General features: G+C 41.1%; 1 protein-coding gene across 1 annotated transcript; it reads left to right on the top strand.

The window, feature by feature from the left end:
- Positions 1-1,727: 1,727 nt before the first annotated feature.
- MFAP3L (microfibril associated protein 3 like) lies at positions 1,728-19,366 on the top strand. Its single transcript, XM_072334086.1, has 3 exons — positions 1,728-1,823; positions 12,090-12,499; positions 14,096-19,366. The coding sequence occupies exons 2-3, from the start codon at positions 12,217-12,219 to the stop codon at positions 14,953-14,955; spliced, it is 1,143 nt and encodes a 380-aa protein (XP_072190187.1). The 5' UTR covers positions 1,728-1,823; positions 12,090-12,216; the 3' UTR covers positions 14,956-19,366.
- The last annotated feature ends 5,440 nt before the right edge of the window (positions 19,367-24,806 follow it).

The raw sequence follows: 24,806 nt of genomic DNA, 5'->3' as shown, positions 1-24,806 counted from the left end.
CCAGAACACCTCCAGAAGTCTGTGCACTACCTGGTCAGACTGGGATTTCAGAGCCGAAGCTCGCTTCCCTCTCTCCTCCAAGGAGAGCTGCCAGTTAGTACTTCCTATACACCAAAGGCATCAAACTTAGCCAGTAGGGTGCACAGTCAGTTCAGAAATCACACCAGTCTCACATTGCCTGAGGCACAAAGGACAGAGAATGTGTCTAACACTGGCAGCACGGGCAGGATCAGACCATTCAGAGCCTGGGGAAGACAGCCTGACCTGTGGGAGGGCCCTTTCCCACAGAAACCAGTTTACGGTCAGACAGCAGCTATGTAGCATGGCTGCAGGAAAAGGTAATTCTCCTTCAAAGCTCAACAGTCTTCCTAAGGGCTGCTATGTGCTGGCTGCATGAGTGAGAGTTGGGGGGTAGCAGAAAGGTACAACACTTAGGAAGTACTGAATTGAAGGGAACTGCATGATATCAGCATGCACCACTGCTTTTAACCACTGCACTGGTTGAAGCCCTTACTGCCTACCTGCTATAGACCACAAAGACCAATAGGAGACTTTGCACTATAGTCCACATCTTCCTTTTGAGTTAGCCACAGAGCAGCTACAGTGACTGACGGGACAGGCACGGGGACCACATGAAGCATCGAAGATGGTAATTTCCCAGGAAGGGGAGCAGAGCAGAGCTGGGCTCACAATCAGATGTGGAAGGGAATACAAAAACCCCAGCAAAACTGCTCTGGGGTGGTGGGTCCAGGCACAACAAGTCCAGCTTCCTTTAGTAAGCCTTCCCTGTGTTTTCTGGACTACTGCTGCTTTCTCCCTCCACTATGCCTTATGTGGGCTTGCCCCAGCGAGCACCATGGTGCACCCACATACGCCCTGCCCCACAGAGATGCAGACCCAGGTTTTCCCGCAGTTCCAGCAAGTGCTCTGTGAACTGATTACTCTTCACAGGAGCAGAGGATCTTCCGTTATTAGTGCCCTGGAAGCAATCTGAAGAGGATATCAAGAGCAGGTGCCAGACGGGGCTGCAGGAGGATTACAAGCAGGTGGAAACAACCTCACGCAGCTTATCCCACTGGCTTTAACACTCAGCCCTCCATCTGCCCCAGAGTCAAGAAGGTGGTACAGCAGAGGGGATGGGAGGACAGCAGCAGCACACAGCTGGTCCCGGCCGACCTCCAGCCTCCGGCTCCCGAGTAGCGACATCCACATCCAGGCAGTGACAACCACTTCAAACTAAGGGCCAACTTTACCCTCTCGTGTTACGGCACTCGGGGTCAGACGTCTACCACTCGCAGCCTGGGACCTTCTCAGGCTGGACTTCAGCCGGAGTCAGGTGCTGTAATCCCCCTAGGAATGTAGTCCCATAGCCCCGAGTGGACCCCACGCTTGCCGCTTCCCCAAGCACGGCGTTCCGCTTTACAGGAGCGCCAAACAGGTTAGGTTGCTCTTCCCCTGCCTTGCAGTCCTTCCTCCGCAGCCCTCCCTGGCAGGGAAGCGGTGACAGCCACCCCCTCGCCTCCCGCCGCGGCACGGTCGCTGCCACCCCCCGCACCCCCAGCGGGCACCGGAGCCGCCCCCCGGCCCGGCCCCGAGCATGCTCAGTGCCGCCCTGACCTACTTTCCCCTGCCAGAGCCGGCGGCGGCGGAGGACAGCGCTGCGGCACAGCACGGCGCAGCGCCCCGTGACCGCGGACTGCGGCAGCGCCGCGCTGCGCTCCGCCCGCCCGCCCTCGCAGCGCGCCCCGGGCCCGGCATGGTGCTGCGCGGGGCGCGCTGAGAGGCACGGCGGCGGGCGCTGCCGCAGGGCGGCCGGCGGACAGGTGAGCGGCGCTTCGGCGGGGGAGGGGGCGGCGGCCGCCTCGCCCGGCACCTGCCCGGCCCTCTGCCACTCGGCGAGGGTGGCTGCGGAGCGAGCGGCGCGCTGCCGCCGCGAGCCGCATCGGGCGCGCCGTCCCGCAGCGGGGGAGTGCGGGTAGGCGGCCGCGGCGCTGGGGAAGCGGCGGCTCCGCAACCCGCCTTCCCGGCACGGGAGCCGCAGCGGGGAGCGGGAGGTGCCGCGTTAGGAATTCTGCATAGGGACATTTTCTGTAGAGCTGACCTCTTCAGAGAGCTGAAGTCGTGCTGCCTTGCATTTAAAATAAAGGTGACCCCCTGCTTGTTCGCTGTAATTACCTTTTTATCTCAGAGGACGACCTCACGAGGTAGAAGTCAGTTTCCAAAGTGCCCTGCAGGAACTGCAGCCTTACGCTTCTGAGCGATTTGGTAGAAGGAGCCAAAGTCGAGAAGCACCAGAAAAGTGGGCTTAGAGATCAGAGCGCAGCGCTGCTGAGCAGGCGCTTGTCCGGTGCATTTATTTGGGCACCTGGTAGGAGAGCGTGCTTCCCAACAGTGCTCAGTGAGCTGTTAGCGTGAAGCTTCTCTGCTCCAGAAACATAAGTACCTGCAGAATAGGAAGTGCCACATGCAGCTTCATTTGGTTTGGCTGAAGAACAGTGAGGTTAGTTCATAGTGATAAACGCAGAGGAGTTTACAGGGGAAAAGTGGAGCAGTTGAAATGTTTGGAGCCAATGCATTATGGAACAGTTTCTCTCCTCGCTGCAGCAGGACAAAATTGGTAGATCTCCATGCAGTGGAGGTGATGTTTGCATGGCAGAATCTTTTGTCTGGCTTAGTGTGCACACTTAGCAGCAGCAGCACCATTGCAGTACTTGTGCTTGGTGCAGTAGGGATCCTTTTTAGTAGAAAGGTTTTGTAGTTCAGACTGCAGTATTGCCAATGTCCATCAATTAGGAGCACAATTCAGGCAGCATGAGTGCACACTGTATATGTGCCATTTCTTCTGAAGAATATGAAGCTGAAAGTTTAGACAGACAGCAGACAGTCCACCAAGAAATAGTTTGCTTTCCACTTTAGTCTGTGGTTAATACCACAACACAAGCAAGTTTCCCATTGTGAAAGCTTGTATAACACAGATGTGTTAACGTGTCACCAGAAGGCTGTGGTATAAGACCAAGCTCCTTAGCACTTCTGGGATTTGTCCTTCCTGCAGTTCTAAGCTGCTGCCTGGCCTCCCAGCTGGGCACCCTTGTAAAGCCCTCTCTGTAGCCTTAACTTGGTTACTTAGTTGTGCTGACTCCAGCAGTGGCATTCTTCATCCACATACAGACCCACCTTGGAAACATCGTTTCCAAGATAGTGGGTGTACTGTTATTTTTTCCCCAGTTACTACGATTAAAATAAATCATAACAGCATTTTAGAGCATCAGATCTTCTGTCTACCAGAAAAGAGGTGAGAGGCAGACAAAACTTGTATGTGTTCGAATAGCTGTAGGATAGAGTGATTCAAAGAGATGTCATGATTTTTACTTAGCTAACACAGCATTAGACAGCGGACTGTCTTACTTCAAAGTCATGAGCAGGAGCAGTGCTTCTTTATCAGAAATCAGGAGCTCTGTACAGGCACATAATTCTACTTTGGAAGAAGACCACAACACATGGAGGGATTACATGAAGAATAGCCTGTCTAGGTGGGCTTAACATTTAATGAACACGTTCTGCCATTCTGAAAGTTGTGTACCCACAAATGATTTCTGCTGATGTTTTAAAGTCACACAGGGACAGGGCATCTGTACTGCACTGCAACCACACTGCTGTGTGTGCAGTCCCCACTCACATGCACACAATGTGTGGCACACGGTCCGACCAGCACTGCTGCATTTTCTTCAGTAGGTTGTGCCTGTGGCTGGTGGCAGTGGTGTGATATGGTACAGCAGATCGCTCTGTGTGAGTTACATTTATAAACTCATTTCTGAGTCGTGTTGCTGCATTAGCTGTTCTGTGCATTGTCTAATTGTGAGCAGCTTGACAAAAGATGCTTAGAAATTTCTGTTATATTGATGTTTATATATATATTAACCCAGAGCAGATATAATGGCACAGAAGTTATAGAGATCCTTCAATAAACTCTTGATGAATTCTACCTAGATTATGTCACAACAGTGGCCATATGAAGACGCACTAGCAGAGGGCGGTATTGATTACATTTGTATACAAGCAAGGCTCATGTTTCTGTCTGGTGCAAGGCAAACTCCTCTGAATACCATTTCCTGTTCCTTTCTGATACTTGTGGAGGAAATAGGCACAGGCACTTTTAACCTGAAGTGATCCTTTTCTATTGCAGCCAGCTGTGAATGGATAGATTCATTTAAATTCCCCCTTTACAAGTTTAATCCTGTCCTAATCACAGCATCCACATGTAACCTCTTTGCACTGAATCACAGAAACAAATACATGCTTAAGCCAGTCATTAAAAATGGGTAAATATATGCATCTTGCAGTTCTGTGAGGACACAGATGAATTAGTCATACTCCACGCTGTCTTCTTCCCATTTTTCATTCTGTTTTATAAATGGGAGCCTTTTGTTAAAATACTGTTTCTAATGGAAACTGTATGCAGTGAATTGAATACACTTACTGAAAGCATGTACAAAATTTAGAATTTAAAAATTAGGGAAGTCTTCAGTCCTGCAAGGGCTAAATTCCCCGCATCTGGGATTTTTAATTCATTGTTTGGAAAAAGAAAACACGTAGACGTAACTAAGGGATGGTCAGTTTTGCCAAAAAGCTCAGTTGAAGAGAAAGCAAAGGGAAATGAGTTAGACCCCATTCTGCATTGCCGTGTTCCTAGCAGTAAGGACAGATAAGCCGTCGCTAGAGCATGTGAGATCTGTTGTTTTTGCCGACGTTGGTTACTTAAGCTGTTAGTAGAATAATACCTGTGGAGTGCTGGTATAAATAGAAGGTAAGAGGTGAGTAAAAAAAAGGGAAGATAACCCAAAACTTGGTGAGGCCAGGCAGTGTGCAGATGCAGAGTCCCACATCTCCACATGCATCTTCTTTGTTCCTTTTATCTCAACAGAGGGAACTTCTAGGCATTGACCCATCTGTGTTTATTGCCAATAGTAAAACAGCAGCTGTGCTGAAAGCTTGCAGGGAGCTGAGCCTCTTAAAGCTATACAGATGTTTCTGGAATAATAGCTTTGCATACAAAATGACACTGAGTAGCAATTATACAGCCTCCAAATAAATACAAATGCTAAGTAAATCTAAATCATCATCATGAAAGAAGTATTTATTTGGAAAATCCTGTCTCTCTGACACTGATAGCTTTCTATCTATTTCTTTAGGATCCAGGTAGCCCACAGCTCAGTAGAAGGACATTTCCACTGCAGTACTTGTGTTGATTTTAAAAACAGCAAGCTTCTCTACTAAACATAAAACGTTGTCTTTGCTGCAGTCATTAAAATACCTCCAAGAGAAAGCAATCGAATTGCTCATTCCATATAGAAATGTGCATACGTGCTACATCTTATCTAATGAAAAGTTAAATGTTCAAGTTGTGTCAACAGTAAAAAAAGATTTGATACAGCAGAGATGCCAGGATTATAGGAACTGCAACATCAGAGGGGAACTTTTCAGAGGTTTGGCATTCTTGAGGTACTTTTAAGTAATCTCTCAGTAATTACCTAACAACAGCCTCTCTCTGTTCATTTTTAGGTTAATGGATTAGGGTCTTTGGGCATTTGTTGGAATGAGGCAAACAGCCACCAGATCACTTAAAAACATGGCCAAATCAATGGAACCATTCAAGTGTTTAAAGTGAGGAGGGTTTAAATTCTCCAGGATTTCATATGTTGGCTAGTTTAGCAATACTGAGGCATGAAGTAGAACAAAGAGGAACAATGAAGAGAGCTTTACAGTAAAGAGACTTATTTGCAATAAGGCTCCTAAAATATTTACATGCTCGTAAAGGCATAATCTGCAGGATATTTTTACCATCTCTGAATAGAATGACGCATCCTTCCTTCACTGCTCCAAGGGTCTGCATTTGCCATGTAGGAAATGCTTATCTAGATAGGATATTTTTTACCATATAGAACGTGGGGTAACCATATTGCTTGTTGCTTTCTTGCTGCAATTTACTGTATGGTGCATGGTCTGTGTGAAACTACTGAGCACTCAGGCTTCCAGAATCCTGAAATAAATTAACAGCGTCTCTCCTGAGTGTGTGATGATTACTTATTGCACACTGGGCAATAAATGTGCTTTTCAGACAACAACATGAGTAAAGTGTGATTGTGAAATTAGGGGTATTGTTGTAGGCGTTAACGAGGCAGAACCTTGTTGTATTTGGGAGGGGCAACAGGGTATGTCTCTCTGTTAGGAGAGATCTTATAGAAGTCTGGTAAAGACATGATCACACTTTTGAGTTGAATGTCTGATTGCAAATCCATACGTTCTATCTGAAAATCTGCAGGTAATGTGTTCATATTGACTGAAAATGGAGTCGCAAACATAAATCCTTGATTTTTTTTTCAGCGACCTTGAAACCCATTGTCAAATTCCTGTATCAAAACACAAGGTGCATATTTTTTGCTGCTCACAGGACTGTGTTTAGCCAATATATCGAAACACTCACAATTATTTGCCATCACTTGAGTCAGTGCTGCACACTGCCTCATCTCAGGCCTTGGCTGACCTCCCAGTTTAAATTTTCTACACATATAGCCATAATTTCTGTTGTAGCGACTTGTGTCCCTTGTCTGTAACCTGTGAGAGGAGCCTGGATCTGTGTCCCCCATACCCATGTATCATGTGCCTGAAGGCAGCAAGTGTCACACCAAGTCGTATCGCCAGTATGACCAGAGCAGTGTCACACAGACTTGTCAAGTTTCTGAAAGGTTCCCAGGCAGCTGAATTCAGCCAAAGAGTCTGAAACATGTAGCTGGGAGTTGCTGCCCAGCTGGAAGCTGCAGTCTAGGTGGGCAGAAGGAAGCTCTTCAAACTACAAATGCTGCCAGTGTGCCACCTATTTGACATAGCCAGGGAAGTGGAAGACAAAGGAGTTAGGAAGGACTGAAATCCTCCCAGAAAGAATACAGAGTGCCTCTTTCAGAACCAAGCTGCAGTATTTTATGGACTACCAGATGACTAGAGAAACAAATCAGGAAGTTGCTGCAAGTTGTAAATGAGTTATATTTCTCTTCATTTGCTATCTGGACCCTAGTAGCTTAATCGTTTCATTAGGTAGTTTTCACTCTCCTATGAACTGGCAATGAACTTTCCAGCTTTTGTGTCATTATCAAACAGCATCCCTACCTTTGCATTCGTGTTCCAGTGACACCTGTTAGCTCTTACTGTTGCCCACTTTGAAAAGATATTGCCCATGGCAACTAAGAGAGGGATTGGCCTGAAGAAGAAATGTAATAAGTAGTTTAAAAAAATAATAATTAGCATTAATTTTGTTTTGTAGCATCAGCCCTGATGATTGCAGACAAATTAGAACTAAGGTAGAAGTCATTTCATTTTCTTGGTCACTTAAAATCTAAGAAAGACAGCACTGAGATGTTAAAGTTGTATGACTACAATTTATGCATTGAACTGACTTCTTTTGCTTCACTTCTGAATCGAATAACCTCACAGTTAATAGGATTACACATTATTCCAAGTACAAGAACAGGCAAGTCTTACAGGAGTAAGCAAGCCAGGAAAAAGTATGCATCACTGACTTCTGTTCTTTTGTGCTGTCGTCGTGTCATTCTGCACAATTGCAGTGCTTATAAATGTAGCACCTCACTCACTGCGCTTTTTCTTGGCAGCATTAATACTGGAAAGCAAACTCATCTGTGACGTGAAAAAGCAAATGGTCAGTCTGAACGTTTCTCTGAGTCATTTATGTTTCCAGCCAGTCTGAGCTGAAAGTGTCTTCTATTAAGACCATCAATGGTTTTGGACGGAGAAGTTTTAATCTCAATTTTGCTCCATTTCACAGTCAGGAATAATACCATCAGCCTGCGGCTGTGCTTGCTCTTGAGCCTATCCCAGGGAACTTCTCTAGATAAAAAAGGCAGAGAGAGCACCACAGAGACAGCTGTCCTGTCACTTAGAAGAAAAGCCTGTTGCAGTTCCCTCTCCTAGCTCATTTTGTGCAGTTTTTCTTGGAAGTTAATCCTGGGAGCAGCACTGTTACTTTCAGATTTTCATTTTATACAGTGTGGAAAGAAACAAAAACCAAAATAATTGAATGTAAGGACCCCTGGTATCTTGCAGTAGTGAATGTTGCTGCAGTTCCAGTATCCAGGGGAAGATGTCTTTGTGTTAGATGATGGAGGAGAATTTGGACATTCCTCTTACATCATCTTAGAGGTATGCCTGTCCTTCAATACAGCTTTGGGTGGAAGAAGTAGTTCAGAGTATCCAGGGTTGTTTCTTTTCCTTTTCATGCACCACAGTTTAAATAAATAAATAAATAAATAGAAGAAGAAGAAGGAAAAATAAGTGTGTGCAACTATATTAAACCTACTATAAACTTCTGGTTTTTCAGGTAGCTCGTGTGTTTTTGGGTGGATGACAGAAAGGGATGCATCTATTCTTTCCATGTCCAGAAACGTAACTTTATATTAATTCCCATCCTGTGGTAAAAGTGCTCCCAGAGATTAAGTCTGTTCCTTCAGAGCAATACTCAGTATTATAATGTCCCCCTTCATGAGTGTTCTGTGTTACTCTCAGTCTTAAGGAATTCTTGCAGGAATCTTTGTTTTAGTCTAGCCAATCTAACTGTTCTCTGACTAAGGGCAAAATTAGAAGGTTAGACATCTTGGCTGTCTTAATAGTTTTTATTATGGGCCACAGTTCAGTAAAACCTGTCATGGCCAAGAACCAGAGCAATTAGCACTGTGCCCACTTCTCCCATACCCTGCATTCTCATGCGTCTTGGCCAGAAGTGGGCTGACATCACTAGCAGTCCTGTTTCAATACGCTTAGCCTGCCTTTTAGTCGTATAATTGAATCATAGCCCATTGTATCACTTATGTTTAAGAAAGTAGCTGACTCCCAGAGTTGTTTTCCATAGCATCCTCAGGCTGCTACTGCATATATGGCAAAAGCAAGATGGAAACTCTCAGGCAGTTTCCATTTGCACCACAATCTGGTGTCAGCACATTTTCTACTGTTTCCAGTTCTTCTTCCTTCTTTGCAAATCTGACTACCATGTTTTTGGTTCTGCGCAGCAGCTTAGCACAGGGTCCAGAATGGGTGGATCTGCAGGTGAGTGCCCTCTGTCTCTTATTAGGTGGAGCTGAGAAAAACTGGTTTCTTCCTTTATTATTATTATTATTTTTTCAATCCACTAACAGTGCATAGGAAATCTTTCCTTTGGTGTGTATTCTATCACTTCTTTGTTGCCCTAGGAACATTTGTCTAAACTAGCATCTTAAAACACTGTTCTTCAGAGAGATTTCTCTCTAACTCCTCAGATAAAACCAGAAGCCCATCAAGAGCCCTTCCCTGGATGGCATGTGAAAGCAGCTGCCACTCCTCCTAAGCATTCTGCTTTAAGATTCCTGCCTGGTTATTGCTCATAGCAGCCATCAAACTGTATTTATTTCAAGCAGGTACACATCTGTGGAGGTATTAATATTCTGCGTTCCAGGAACATACATGAGAAAGTACACTCCCAAGAGTAACACAAGTAGATATTAATCTCCCACGGTAGATGTCAATTACTTCATCTCTATATCTTAATTTTTACTGCATATATATATATGATTCACTTGTGTTGTGCCAGAAGGAGGGAGCAGATGTTATTTTCAGACAAGTAAATGTCCCCTCTGACCATGTTAACCAGTCAGATTTGTTACTTCTACACAAAGGTGCAGTTTGTGATTTCAGGTGCTGTGTGTTAAGCATGGGTAAACATACAGAATGGGTATCCTCACACCGTTACTGCCACCACACACTTTCCAAAACGTCCATCCATAGCATCCCAGTACCGTAGGGACTCACTGTGCCACCAACCAAACTGAGCTTCCCAATAGACTGGGAGTCCTTAAATGTTTTCTGTTCACCTGCTGGGTGATGTTTCATTTTTGTGTAGAATTCAGATTACTTTCTCTGCTAAACGACAGTTTGAATTGCTACAGATTTTTCTGCCATCAGAGAATGTGCTCAAATACAACAAAAATAGGCTGCAGTCAGTAACTCGTAATAAACGCTTGAGCAGTTTATGTTGTTCCTTTGCCCTTCCCATTGTCTTAAACCATCCAGTCTTTGTTCCTCCTTCCCTTTCCAGAAAGTGTGACATGCCTTTTGGCTTTTCTGTGTGGTGCAATGCAGATCTATCACACTGTACAAGAGCATTTTATAGACTGAATAATCATAAAGAATAGCTGTCTCCAAGGTTAATGGAGTAGTAGAAGCTAGATGTAAATAGTGACTGAAGTGACTGAAGTACTTTTTCCAAGGCAAAGATTTAGACGTACTGTGCCTGCCTGTCTATAGAGAATGTCTGGAATTTAGACTCTTCACAGTTTGAACAGTGGGAAATGGATTTTCAAAGTCACTGTTCGTATGGCTTTATATGACAAATGAGATTTTCATGTTAATTTAAGATAAAAAATTATTCTGTCTCTTCACAGCAGATATCTCCACATTCGGTATTTAGGAAAACAGAGAAAATGAGGGCAAACTGGAAGCTATGACAGATATCCATACCATTCATGTAGCTTCTCTGAAAAAAAACATAGCTGTTTGTTTCCAGTAATGATCCATCCTACAGGACAGAGGAAGCTAATTTGCTCTTTTAATAGCAGCTGTATCCATTTGTACAAAATCAACTTCGTAGCATTTCAGAGAATAGAGAAGAAAACAGCCTAAGACAAAAACAACCAGTGAAAGACAGTAATGTTGTTTTCTTTTTGAATAAAGAAGAGGGAAATTGTTTGCTTGTTTTTATTTTAGTTATTCTTGTATGTGTGTAAGTTGCCTAGCCTTGTCCAGCAGTCATTTCTCCATGCTAAAGTAGATGAGGTATCATGACATCAAACAAATCTTCAGTATAATGTAAACAGTTTTGCAAGTGAAATATTCACTTGTGGCAAGATGGCTGTATACTAACTGGGGCCTATTTTTAGATTTCAGATAGATTGCTCAAACTAATAAGGGTCATTAAGTTTCAGTTATTTATCTTACAAAAACATGAGTTAAACCAATGTGGTTAGATATTCTGATGTGATTTTAACGTATTTTGTGGCCTTTAGACTCCAAGTGAAATTTTGAGAGGTGCTCATCTTGAGGCCAGCATTGTGCCATCAGTCAGTAGCGAATGCCTATTGTGTTCACTGGGAACATAATAAGGCCAATAGAGAGCACATTTGTAACTCCCCCTCTGTCTACAAACTGAAGTCATTGTTAATGAAAGGGCTCATTGTAGATGATTAGTTGAGGAAAAATATTGTTGTGAGAGTGTGCAAAAACTGAACAAGCAAAATACTTAAGGCCACATAAGGAATGGAAAAGTCCCAGCTTCATTTGTACCTCAAAGAAACCTTGCCCATTAGTATGTTACTAGCAAGTATATTTCTTTCAAAATCTGCTCTGCGAAATGATTTCATAAACTACTAAGTACCCTCTTTTACATATCTCTTCCATGTTACATTTTATCTCAGAAAAAAAATTTAAAAAAGAAGCGAATGGATGGTTTTAGATGTTTTGTTGTATGTCTTACTGTATTCAGACAAAATTGTAAATGCTAAGGGCTCTAAAAGCAGCTCCAAAAACCCTTCCTGGAGTGGTTTCTTCCTTCTGACATGTTCCACATTTCAGCTAAGACTGTGCGTGACAGAGCTGCAGCACTGAACTGGTAGTGACAGCTTTAATGTGCTGTGCCTTTGTTCGCCTGTTGATTTTGCAGATGCAAAAAAAGAAAGAAAGAAAAAAGAGAGAAATCTGTAGCACTTTCAGAATAAAATTGTAGCTGCTGCTGCTGTAGCTAAATTGCTGCTAAGTGTCTAGGTGATAAAAGCCTTCTCCTACGCCTGCCTCTCTGAACAACAGGAAAATGTATGCATCTTTTTCCAGTAAGAAAAAGGACTGTGATAACATTAGCATTTAGACAAGACATCGAGCTGATGATTGTGCAATGCATTAATGGATGTGTCACTATTTTAAAGGAGCACATCTAATGGATTGTTTATACAGGCCATCTCATTATGCTTTTTTTTTTTTTTTTTTTTTTTTTTTTTTTTTAGGGTATTTAAAAGAAAAAAAATTGCATGGATCAAAATAAGGCTCTCTTGTGACCTCCTCACCTCAAGGGCCTGCATTCTACAGAACCAACCCAGGTTTCCAGCCAGCTGCATATAGCACTGAAGGAAAATGAACATATTGAACAGCCACCACTTTTTGTGCTTTCTGCCTACCATACGCCTTGTCATCTTATTAGCAGCTCTGACAACTGCTGAGGATGTGACTAATAGCACTTTCAACCGCACTGGCACAAGCACAGGATCTGTGCCTGTGGTCATCTCCCACATCGACCATATCATAGTCAAGGAGGGGTGTAGTGCCTTGATTGACTGCAATGTCCAAGGTAGTCCCAGTCCACATTACAGATGGTACAATTCCAACGGCCGCCTGCTCCAAGAGGAAGAGAATAAAGGTAAGATTTTAGTATTCTCAGCAACGTGGCCTGTCCTGAGACACTTCTGATTTCAGCAGGCTAACTAAAAGCCTTAATTTAATGGCCTGCAGGAAAATATACAAGTCATCTCAGCTATAAGTGTTATATACATCTTGGAAGAAAACAGTTTTTTTTGTAATGCGTTATTTATAGCAGAACATAGCAAGAAGCTGAGATGCCTATGTTTTAGGCAGGCTTCTTTTCACTGGAAGACTTCAGGTTTGATCCTATTATGCATTCTCTTCTCTTTGTTCTTCTCTGACACCAAAGAAGACAGAAAAGCTGTTTTCCAACTCAATGAGAGATTCTCTTGGCATATGGGAAGAGTTCATTGGAACAGTTTCAAAGAAAATGGAAACTGCAAACCCTCCCTGTCTTTATGTACGGTGCCATGTGTGAGAAACAGGAGATGCCCAGAATGACCAAATCTATGCTGGGGCAGCAGTTAGATGGACAGGTTAAGTCTGAGCCATTCTGGCTGCAGAAAGACTGTTGTATTTGCCAGAGATGTTCATTTCACATGAGCCTGTTTTCCTTAAAAGGAAGGTTTGATGGCTAACTGTAGTTATACTTTTAGGGAACACTTACTGGGGGGAGATGAAATAAACTCGTAGTAATTCCCAATAATTGCAGGACAGCTTGTCTAAACAGTAGCTGAACTGAGGGACAGCTCTATTATTATGGAAATGATTGACCCAACTGTAATTGCTACAACAGCATATCTATAACAGCTTACTATGTAACAGGTTATATTTTACATTTCAATATTTTATCATTAAAGATAATAATAGATTAAAGATTTTATTTATTCTATGCATGTTTAATTAGGAAAAAATAGTAATAATTAAAAAAAACAATACAAAAACATGATAAAAGCCCATACCTGCTCTGTATTAATTTTTTTTTTTTTTTAAAATATTATTATTATTTTTTACTACTGAGTCTCAAACTTGCCCAAAGATTCTTCCTGGAATGAAATTAGGTAGGAAATAGAAGAATCTTTACAACAAAAGAACAGGAATGGTTTGGGGTTGTGTTAAAGAGGTGGAGAATGGTTGTGTCCATATCTCCATAATTCTTGTTTTTTTCAGTTTACATTAACAGAATTACATAGGTTACTGTAATGAAACACCAAAAATAGCCCAATGAAAACACAATAAAATGCACTGCCAGGGAACAAAACAAGGAGAGTTTAGTAGGTTTTTCTGTCTCGTAATGTTGTTATTATTGTTCTTTGAGGATGCGTGGCATGTGTTTGGGAAGCTCTCTGGGATAAGCAGCCATCCATTTATCTGTCTATAAGATGTCCATAGATGTCATACATATTGACTGATTTTTATGAGACTTTTTTAAGACATGAAATTATAATATATTTGAAATCAGTGTCAATGATTTGATAGCCTAGCTTGGATCTCAGAGGGAGAAAATCCGTTGTGATGGCAAATTCTTTGTTTTCTCATCAATGTTATATCACTTCTCCAAAATCTGAGGCCAGTTTGACAAAACTGATGCTTAAACTGTGCTGAACATGTGAACGAGATACCTCTAAGTAAGTGATTCTGTTCTCCTTTACAGCAGGAAAATGGTGGTTTCTTGACAGTGGGCAACTAAACATTACCAGCGTGTCTTTTGAAGACAGAGGTAAATACACGTGTGTCGCATTTAATATGTATGGCAGTGTTAACAATACTGTGACTCTGAGGGTTGTCTTCACTTCCGGAGATATGGGAATCTATTACATGATTGTCTGCCTTGTGGCTTTCACGATTGTTATGATATTGAACATTACGCGGTTATGTATGATGAGCAGTCACCTGAAGAAAACGGAGAAAGCAATCAATGAATTCTTCAGAACAGAAGGAGCTGAGAAACTCCAGAAAGCCTTTGAGATTGCAAAGCGTATCCCAATTATCACTTCAGCCAAAACGCTCGAGCTTGCCAAAGTAACACAGTTCAAGACCATGGAATTTGCTCGCTATATAGAAGAGCTTGCTCGGAGTGTGCCTTTGCCACCTCTCATCATGAACTGCAGGACTATAATGGAAGAAATTATGGAGGTTGTTGGTCTGGAGGAGCAAGGACAGAATTTTGTACGGCAGACAGCAGAAGGCCAGGAAACCACTGAAACTGATGAGCTCTATACGATCCCAAATGCTTTGAAGCGCAGTGACTCTCCCACAGCTGACTCTGATGCATCATCACTGCATGAGCCACCTCAACAGATTGCAATAAAAGTGTCTGTTCACCCACTGTCCAAAAAGGACTGCATGGATGGTCAGTCACAAGAAAGTGTGCAGTTGGACACCAAGGAAGAAGACCTTCCTCAAACACCAGCACTTCCAGCAGAGCCCTCTCCTGAGCCTTCTGCCGAACTCAGTTCTGATGACACAGCATTGGCAAATGACACATGTGTTATATATGAAAGCCATGTATGATAGTTACTCCTGAATCTATGCATAGCAAGAAAATCAGGTGGAGCTCTTTTAAAAATACATATTGTACTTGCCGCTAAGCCTTACCAGGAGACTATCATAGCAAAGCATGTATGTGGATTATTGGCACTTTCTTCTCAATTTGACTTTAATTTATCATGATGTATGGCAGAGTAATTGCTAATACATTAATACTATTTGCTCTTTTCGATTAGGAGTATTTCCAAGAAACATTTACCTCAGCGTTTTCTAGGCTGGAGTCATCTGTAGTGGCCACCTGGTAGTATTTGATGTAGAACACTTGAACACAAAACTGGTTTTCATTTTCCTCCTTCACATTTGTTATTTTCCATTATTTTGCATATATTGTCTTGTGAATTTGAATTATTGCCCAAGAGGCAGCACTCCAATAGCCAAATAAATTCCTAATAGATTACTTTTACAAAGCCTGTTTGCTGAGCTGCATTGTGATTGAGAAGGCCATTAAAGAAAGTTAAAATGTTTCCATTTCATTTGAGACCAGCCTGCTTAGGCACAAGGGAAATAGTTTTCCCTTTTCCACTGAATGAAGATGCCAATAAGTGGGTGGGTTTTGTTTTGTTTTTTTGTTTGTTTTCTTTTTCCTTGTCAAGAAACAACTTTAAGGTCTATTTTAAAGATAGGAAAGTCATTCAACATCTTACAAAAATTTGCAGTCAGAGCCCTGCAGGTTTTTTCCTTGCATTTGTCTGTCTGGCTTTTCCTGAAGTTTGTAAGGAAAACAGTTGCAAATATGCAAGATGCTGTGCTTTGTAGTAACTTGGCAGGAATACGTATGTGCAGTGTTACGAGAAGACATGCAGGTGCATTAACAGTCCTGCAAACTCCAGTAATCAGGTGATGTCAAAGGTGAAATGCAGAAGGCGCTTTTACTGGGATTCTCTATTTTGTGCAGATTTTTATTATGGGGATCAAATCTAAATTTGTCTGTGAGTGTAAGTTGGAGAATGTTTTATCTAAATTAAAAACAAAACGCAACACAAAACAAAAACAAAAAAGAAGTGTACTGTAAAATTACAATGCTGGTCACAGAAGCTGTTTACTGTGTTATAATTTTTTGGGTGTTATAAGAACCTCCCGCATAAGGTAGGATGTGTCCTACTCGAGAACATGTGACTCTATGACTCTATCCCAGTAAAACTTTAAGTATTACAGCAATTGGGACATATTAAATAAAGGATTAACGTTTATGTCAGGAGTGCAAGGAAAGTGGTTATTTCTATTGCAGACAGGCAATTAAAAGGACCTTCTTTGGAGCGAGTCTGGAAAAAAAGCTCTTATAAGAAGTTTCTTTAGGGTTAATAACATATTACTTCATTATCTGACACACATTTAATTCAGAACCAAGGAGCTTTCTATTACCCAGTAGTTTTTAAGGAAGACCGTAGTATATGTACAGATATTCAAATCTGGAATTTTGGTATATTGCAAAAAAAATAAGTCACTTAGGCCTATGGAGAGGTGATGCATGGATAGCTCTCTGGATATATTATTGAACTAGGCACATCTACATAAGGCATTCTTCAGAAGTAATCAGCTGTGTTAGCTGCACAGCTCATCGAGACCAAGCAAAGTCAACATGGCAGCTATCTAAAAAACCACTCTGATAACCGAGTAAGGTTATATTTGCATTGAAGTGCAGAGCTTCACTAGCAGTGTAATGCAGGAACACCTCATGACTAGCCTTTCTATGATTATTTTTAAATTGTTTAACAAAGGACTTCAGATTTTGCAATAAACTCATGAAAGCGACAGCATTTAGTTGCCTAATATTTGTGCTTACAACTGTGGTAAGCAATTCTACAAAAGGAACTTGCACATATCCAGAAGGAGACATGCAAGGGCAAAATCCCTTAAGGAATGTGGCTGGAAACATTTTAGAGAGAAGTATAAATCTAGAACGTGGGGTAAGAACACCATGAGGAACCTCACACCTGACTGGTGTGATTTCAGACACATGTGATGCAAGCTTATTTCCTTGTCTGAGTCCAAAATACATTTCTGTTCACTGATCATATCCGTTTTTCTTCAAGTCACTCACTTTGGTTCTAGTTTGAAAGAGTCTGAGGGCAGAAAAATAAGCAGGAACTTGTGGTAAATTCCTTTCATTCACCTTGATCTCCTGAAAGAGGCATCTTGATTTTTCTGCCTGCCCAGTATTTACAAATAGTGGTAACACAGTTTATAAATTAGCTGCTTGGTGCCCAACTAAGACTGCTCAAATGATAAAGAATGTTCTCCTTCAATAACTTTGAAATTACATTTAAAAAAAAAAAAAAAAGGTTTCAAAATTAAACTAAAGTATTTAATTTTATTTGCTTTCTAATTACAAATTTTTACAGTGGAGACCAGACCTGTTCATGTATTTATGTGCTGATTAGTACTAGGCCACTCTGACCCTGACTGCCTGATCCTGTTTAGTGTCTCTGTGTAAACTTCCTTGAAGATACAGTTCATACTTTTTTCCAAAGATTGCCCACAAAGAGCATGTGTTTATATACAAATGTACCTTGGCAAACGCTTGCTTATGAGCAATGGATACTTGGAATAGATGCATGCAATAGGTATGGTGCTGAATTTCTGCTGTTGCAAGGTCAAAGGGAACTTCTCAACTGGCTTTGCTGGAGCTGAAGTCACTGATTGCCAAGTGTTTACAGACAGTCTGCTGCAAAGCCTTTGGACATCAAGCTTGGTGGTACTACTGGAATATAAAACAGAACGGTGCTGTACTGAAAGAAAACACCGGCTGTAATGGTTCTGTTTTATATATTTCTTCTCTTTTATGTGTCTACTACACATAAAAGCTTTTTCAATGCTTTCAGGTACTTCCTTTATGGGAGATACGTGGGCTGCAAGATCTTAACCCATCTTTCCTCTTCCAAATTTTCTGTCTGTGTTCTCACAAAGTAAGCATTTTTTTTATTTTTTATTTTTATTTTTTTTTTAAAATTTTTTTGCAATAGTTCCTAGGGAATGGATATTTTATGTCCTAAGAACACTATTAACAAATATAAGATTCTTGATGGTTTGATAAAAACATTAACATTTGCATTGTTGTGTATATTTGTTCACATTAAGTACTTCAGGGACATTAAGTGATCTGTTGTCATATTTGGACTCTGCACATCTTTTGCTGTACTGTTTTATTTATTATATCTTCAAGCAGCAATTGTTCTCAAAGTGCTCAGCACATGGGAAATACTGTCCAAGGATATTTGCATTTTAAAAGCATAAGGAACACCAGGCCTGCTCAGAAAAGAAATGAAATTTGCAGAATATATTTATGTTGTTTAAAACATTCTTGCTGGAACTTCGTGAAAGATGACTAGATTTCTGCAGCACAATAAATCAATGTTGGATTGGATTTTTGACACTGTTCTTTTTGCACTAAACGTAAGATTGTATTAATCAGACCACTTGAACACTGTGCTCACTATTTACTGACAGCATTTTCGTTCTGATCAGCACTTGTTTACTGCTGACCCTCTTCTGTTTTCTGAATGAGGATGCTTGTGATTAAGTCTCTACCCTTCGCTCATTTTTAAAGACTGGCATTTCAAAATTTTTAGAAAGTATAGATCAGCATTTTATGCAGGTTGGCTGGCATTAGGTGAGGCATAGCAGTTTGCTCCTGTGCTTACAAATGACTGTGTAATCATCATCAGTTTTGCTGAATGGCATATATGGGCAGATGTTGATTTTTTTTTTTCTTTTTTAATGGTGCCTGTTTTATTCTAACAGATACGAAGTCAGTTCCTCAGTTTGCAGTTACCTTTTGACAAAAGTACTGTAGCATAATCAGGGCTTTCTGACCTTCCGTTTGATTCAGAGCAGTTAATTCTGAAACGTATTAAGTGTTGAATTTTCGAAGTTCTCATGGCCTATCCTGGCAGCATGCTACTTTAAGAGTATGTCGTACTTTGTGGGACAACTGAAAGCTTCTTAGATGGAAAGGGAATGTTTGCACTCAAGTATCCTGTTATATTTCATTTGTTATGAAATCCTTTTTAATTTTATGAGAAATATAAGATAATGATGTTCTTTGCAGAAGCAGCTACTGTATTTTGATTTAAATAACTGCTACAATTTTATAGTTTGCAGCCATAAACCACAGAGACCAGTTCATGCTCCAATGGCAAAAAGAAATGTGATCCAGCTTGTAAATTGGTCATTGTTTCAATAAAGAATTTGCACTGACTATGCTGAGTTTGTACACACTCAAAAAGATGGCAATTGCCTTATATGAGTACACCAAGGCTACAGTTCAAATGAAAGTAAACAATAGCTTTCATTGTACATGTGCTAATATATCAGAACTTTGATCAGGAGAAAGTTATTTGTCTAGACATGAGTTTTAATAAAGCTTTGAAAGAGAGCTGTTGTCATTATTCAGAATATAGACCCAATTGTTGTATTAATAGCCTACACTGCTCACATCTGTAGAATCTTCCCTCTGGAAGCATGTTGGCAGTTCTGCATGTAATCCAAAGGACTTTATGTCATCTGTCTCCTCTCTGAGCACTGTCATTGGGCCTTGCAAAATGTCTTGCTGCTCTTTCAGAACTAAGACTAAGATAAAGTGTCTCCTCTCCCAGAGGCACCCTACAGAGTGTACCATAACGAGATAGAAGTATGGATTGCCATACCTGTTGAGGTTCAATAAAGACAATTGCAAGGTGTTGCACTTGAGCCAGGGCAATCTCAGGTGTTTATACAGACTGGGTAAAGAACCCCTTCAGAGCAGCCCTGCAGAGAAGTTGGAGGTCTTGGTGGATGAGAAGATGGACATGAGCCAGCAGTGTGTGCTTGAGCGCACCTATGGAAGCAATAGTACAGCTTTTGAACCTTGTCTTTCCCATGCCTACCCCTCTCCCTTGTTTTCCCATTGGCTGGGTACCCCGGGTTCAAAATCTTATCAATGTTTTACATTCATTAATTACATTCTGACACTTGTTGATTCATGTGCTATCTTGTGTCAGTCAGTCACCATTCTGCTGTTTCCAAGATGTTTCAGTACTTTCCTTATCATGCTGGTATGGAGACTCTCTCCAAGGCTTCTTCCATTCTGTCCAGAGGATGCTTCCTTTGTTAAACAAAGAGCACTGAGGGGGGGATTCCAGGCCTTCCTGATGCCTCTTCAGGTGCTTCCTTGGGTATGTCATGACTTGTTCTCTGGTTTGTGCAGGATATTCTTGCAATATGTATGACAAAATATTACATATATATATTCATGCTGACTAGACATAAATTGTTGCTAGCTATACATGTATATTACTAATTATTTAACTTCTCACCCTTAAAGTACTCGGGTCTTGTCTGTCCAGCACCAAATACTAGTAACGCTCAGATGTATTTCCAAAGGCTACAGACAGGAGTTCCAGTCTTTGTGCCTAAAACCTACTCCATCTACCTAATCTCCATGACTATAGATTACTTCACCTATATACTGAGCATGCATTCCTGGAGAAGGTTCATCTAGAAGATAAGTGACGAAAACTATCAGAGAACCCCCACAGTAAGGTAGAAATACCCTCAAAAAGAACTATGGTAGCGGAGACAATAAAATAAAAATTCTTATCTTGTTCTAATGCAGAAACAACATTTGATTCCCACAGGCCCAAACTGAGTCATTAAACTCACTGTAAAGGCTGATTCATGATTTCATGAACAAGTCTATAAGTTGGTCAAAGATAGTGACATAAAATAGCTAAGATACTAGTTTCTTTTACAAATTCTTAGTGTATGACAGCAACAAATAAATGTGATGTATATAGGGCACTCAAATTCTATATCGAGAAGTTATTTCATACGACAGCAAGAAGAGAGAAGAACGAGAATCTGCAAACAGCCCTCTAGAGCATTGGGAATATCTGCAAAACCTTGCCTATGACTTAGGAGAAATTTAACATCAGTGTCAAATCAATTTGCAGTTCTACAGCCACCTCCTATATTGAGCACAGATTCTTGTCACATCTGCTCTGACCAGACCTCTCCTGTGTGGGCAAGCACTATAGACAAGGCAAAATTGTAAGTTATCAGAAAGAGCTTGCTTCCTTCACCTACCGTACTGGAAATTACTTGCAGAAGTATTTAGTTCCATGCTGAAGGCCAGCCACAGACAGCCTTCGGAACTCCCAGCCAAGGTGGGTGATTTGAAGAAGTCATTACACAGAATATTCTGTTAATGCTAGCTTGCAACACCACGGTGGTCTTTAGATGTGGATGATAATTGTGATGTAGTATTGTAGATGAGGAGACATGTTGTAAGACTGTTCTGATTTAACAAGGCAAAAGAAACAACAATGGAACGCCTACAATGTGACAGCATCAAGATGTTCCCCTTTCCCTTCCTTCTCAGTGCATGCAGACTTCTCTAATTGTCCTTGCTTTCCACAGCAAAAGGCAAAAGGAGTGTTGGGAGGAAATAAATGACCCCCAAGGACTAATACTGAACCATCACAACGCTCCAAGCACAACAGACAGTGAAGACAGCCAAATAAGGCTATGTCTGTTGGGCAGCCACTGGGGGTGGTTAGGATAATGGATTTGAGAATGTAATGAATATGTAATACAGGTCGAAATATAACCTGTTTACAAACGATCTGGAGCACCTTGGAGAGTTATCCTGATGCTATCCCAGTGCTGCCAATAAAGAATACCTTGCTTAACAGTAACAGAACTTTGCTGTTAAGATTCTACACATCAGTTTCTTTGAATCGTGGGCAAGCTGCTCTTTCTGAAATACCTCGGTCACCTCTTGCGTAGGTTTTGATGACACCACCCAGTAAGTGCTCCTATCAACTGCTCAGGTCCAGTCATTCTCAGCTGATAATTACAAAGCTTTAAAATAAAATGCCAGCACCACTTGAATCTTCCTGAAGCCTCCCATTGTTCTTGCCGAAGGATTAGCCCAGACAGATATCTCTTGAGTTGTTTGGCTGTCTTTTAACGCCTTCCTGCCTGGTCTGGGGTGCTTCAGCCAGAAAGAGAGATAGAAAGAGGGCAGAAGCCAGAATACTAAGCTTTCTTCTAAGGAGACAAGCATGGATCCTGCCTGTCTAAAATGCTTCATTATCCTCAGTAATGCATGAAATAGCATAGAACTTCAGGAAAAGATGATAAATAAATAGATGTATTAATTAAAAGAAATATAAGATTAAAATGAAAAGTGTTTCTCCTCTCTCAAAAACATCCAGAATTGTCTTACTCATCGAAGTATATAAAATTCTAACTCATTCAATCATTTTTTCATTTGTTTTTAAAACATACTCGAAAGTATAGGAAGAAAAAGTAGAGTCGTGAAATGAATGATATTTTCACCCCCAATCCCAAAGTAAATCACGACAAAAAAATTGAAAACTATTGCCATAGAGTCTGTCACTCAGAACAGCCTGTGTCAGAAAGGTAATGCCAGTCCCTGTTTTGGTTTTGTTTAGGTGACTGCAGCTATCAGGGACTGCTGTAAGCACATTTCTTTTATGGTGCCTTCTTGGTTAAATATTGTCTGCCCCCTTTCTGTATAAAAATCAATATTCCACCAAAGGAGATTGATCTTCTTTCCTTTTTCTCCCAGGGCAGCACTCCATATTGATACCTTTCTTGTATTTTGCTTAGTGTCTTGGATTCTGTTCTATTTGCTCTAAAATCCCTCCCTTTTCAAAATAAGAGAATCCTAATATATATATATATATTTTCAGTTTGCTGTTTTGAGGCAGGATCACTCAAATCCATCTGTATAATTCAATGTTAATTATGCTGACATACAATTAAATACTGCTGGGTTGGTGCATGCTGAACTAATCAATAAACTGAAGTACTTTTGCAGAACAGCATCGACAGACCAGATGGAAACAGCATTCCCAAGGTACAAGGGAAATAGAAGTATCCTCGGGCACATACTGGTATTGAATATGCTATTTTCTTTTGTTTGCTCTCTTCAAAACAAGTCACATATGAAAAATCCCTACCTATAATACGTTTAGTTTTTCTTAGCCTCCCATCACTGATGGGCTAACACACACAGCTCCTACAATTGTACAGTAACTATCCGCTATTTGTATTTGTTTATCTTGCTCATTGAATAGCTTGCCAAGTACAAAGGCCTCTCCAAAGTATTTTTGAAGAGACTGCAGTTTGTTGATTCTGTGTAAATGATGTGCACTCCATATGCGCCGCTAAATGCTTTTTCACATTTTTGCACTGAAATGCTGTGTTTCTGTGGAGCCTGATATCTACATTCTGAGTTTCTTTTTCTGTATCCTTTAAACTAGAAAGTTTTTCATAAGTATGCAGTAAAATGACAGTAATCTGCTGCAGAATAAAACTGCTTTTTGGAACTACGGTTTCTACATTTTATAAACCCTGTGTAATCTCTACTAAGCATAGAGCACATTCTTTAATATACATGCCACAAATTAGGTGAAAGGCTCCAAATCTCTGTTATTTGTGTATCCTGCATTAGAATACTAGTTGCTTATTAGAATATATAGCATACTTACCCTGATGCTGTAACTCCTGTTGCAGACAGGAGAACTAGCCAATGTTATATGATACAGCATCACTGAGAATGACGTTCCTACTATGCATCAGTTTCAGAAAAATTGGTCCAGAGAGAACCCATCACTTCTCAGTAGAGAATGAGGGACTGAAAGCCTCTAGAGTACACTGATGTTTTTCAGTAAAAAAGAAAAAAGTAATTATTTGGGGTTCTCCTTCTAAAATTGATGAATGAGCTAAAATATCACCGAAGACAGAGTTCATCACAGCATGGAAACTCATTTCTCCCAGTAATTAGCAGTCACTTGTCAGACAGTAGCTAAAGATGCGCTCAGGGCAGTCTGTGATACTGTAGGGAGGCAAATTTTACGCCACCTAATGCAAATTGGCAATGTACAGGTGATTATAGTGACACATGACACAGTCTCCAAACTGCACTGATCAAGTGATAGTACTGCCTCTGAAATTTGAGACTGACAAGAGAAGGGCACTGCAAATGTAACTAATGTCTCTGCGCTGGGCTGGTACATTTGGAGCCTTTCCCTAAAATTCACTTTTTCCTTTTGACTTGATGCTGTGACCAATGTACCTTTATTCATTTGTTCCAGCACTTCATGTGGTTCTTCATGGGAGACTCCACACTGGTTCTTCAGTGAGGCTACAGCTCAAGACCATGCAAGTGCACAGTGGGAGGCTGTCCCAGAGGCCTGTCAGCAGTTAGGTGGAACTACTCTGTTCTAAAGAAGGATGTGCAGAAGCTGGACACCTCAACACAAATTAGTAGATTCAAAAGTACTGCTTGGTTAAGCCCTGTGCCCCTTTTCAGCTTCCTATTCTGTAATGACAAGATTCTTGTGTTTATGCCTTGACCTTCAAGCTGTATTTGAAAGTACAGCTCAAAGAGATCAAAGAGAGTAGATTCAAGCTCGAAGAGGGTAAGTTTAGGTTAGATACAAGGGAATACTCTCTTATAGTGGGGGTGGCAAAGCACTGGTTACCTAGTGCTGTGGTTGATGCCCCACCCCTGGAGACTTTCAAGGTGAAGCTGGATAAGGTCCTGGGCAACCTGATATAGATTCTGTTCATTGCAGGGGAGCTGGACTAGATGGCCTTCAGATGTCCCTTCCAACTCTAAGGAGTCTGTGATTCTATGATTTTGTCACCTACTGTTGCGTTGTAAAAGAAAGTTTTAAAAGATTTTTTAAAAACCTTTGGAGATTGAGCAATGAAGGGTTAAGAGAACACAAATTCCACGCTTAATCACAGCACTTTCTTCTCACAATGACTTAAACTGCATTTGCAATTTGCAGAACAAACAC

Source organism: Excalfactoria chinensis, chromosome 4 (genome assembly GCF_039878825.1).
Source record: "Excalfactoria chinensis isolate bCotChi1 chromosome 4, bCotChi1.hap2, whole genome shotgun sequence".
Classification (NCBI taxonomy): domain Eukaryota; kingdom Metazoa; phylum Chordata; class Aves; order Galliformes; family Phasianidae; genus Excalfactoria; species Excalfactoria chinensis.
This window is presented reverse-complemented; position numbering and strand designations above follow the sequence as displayed.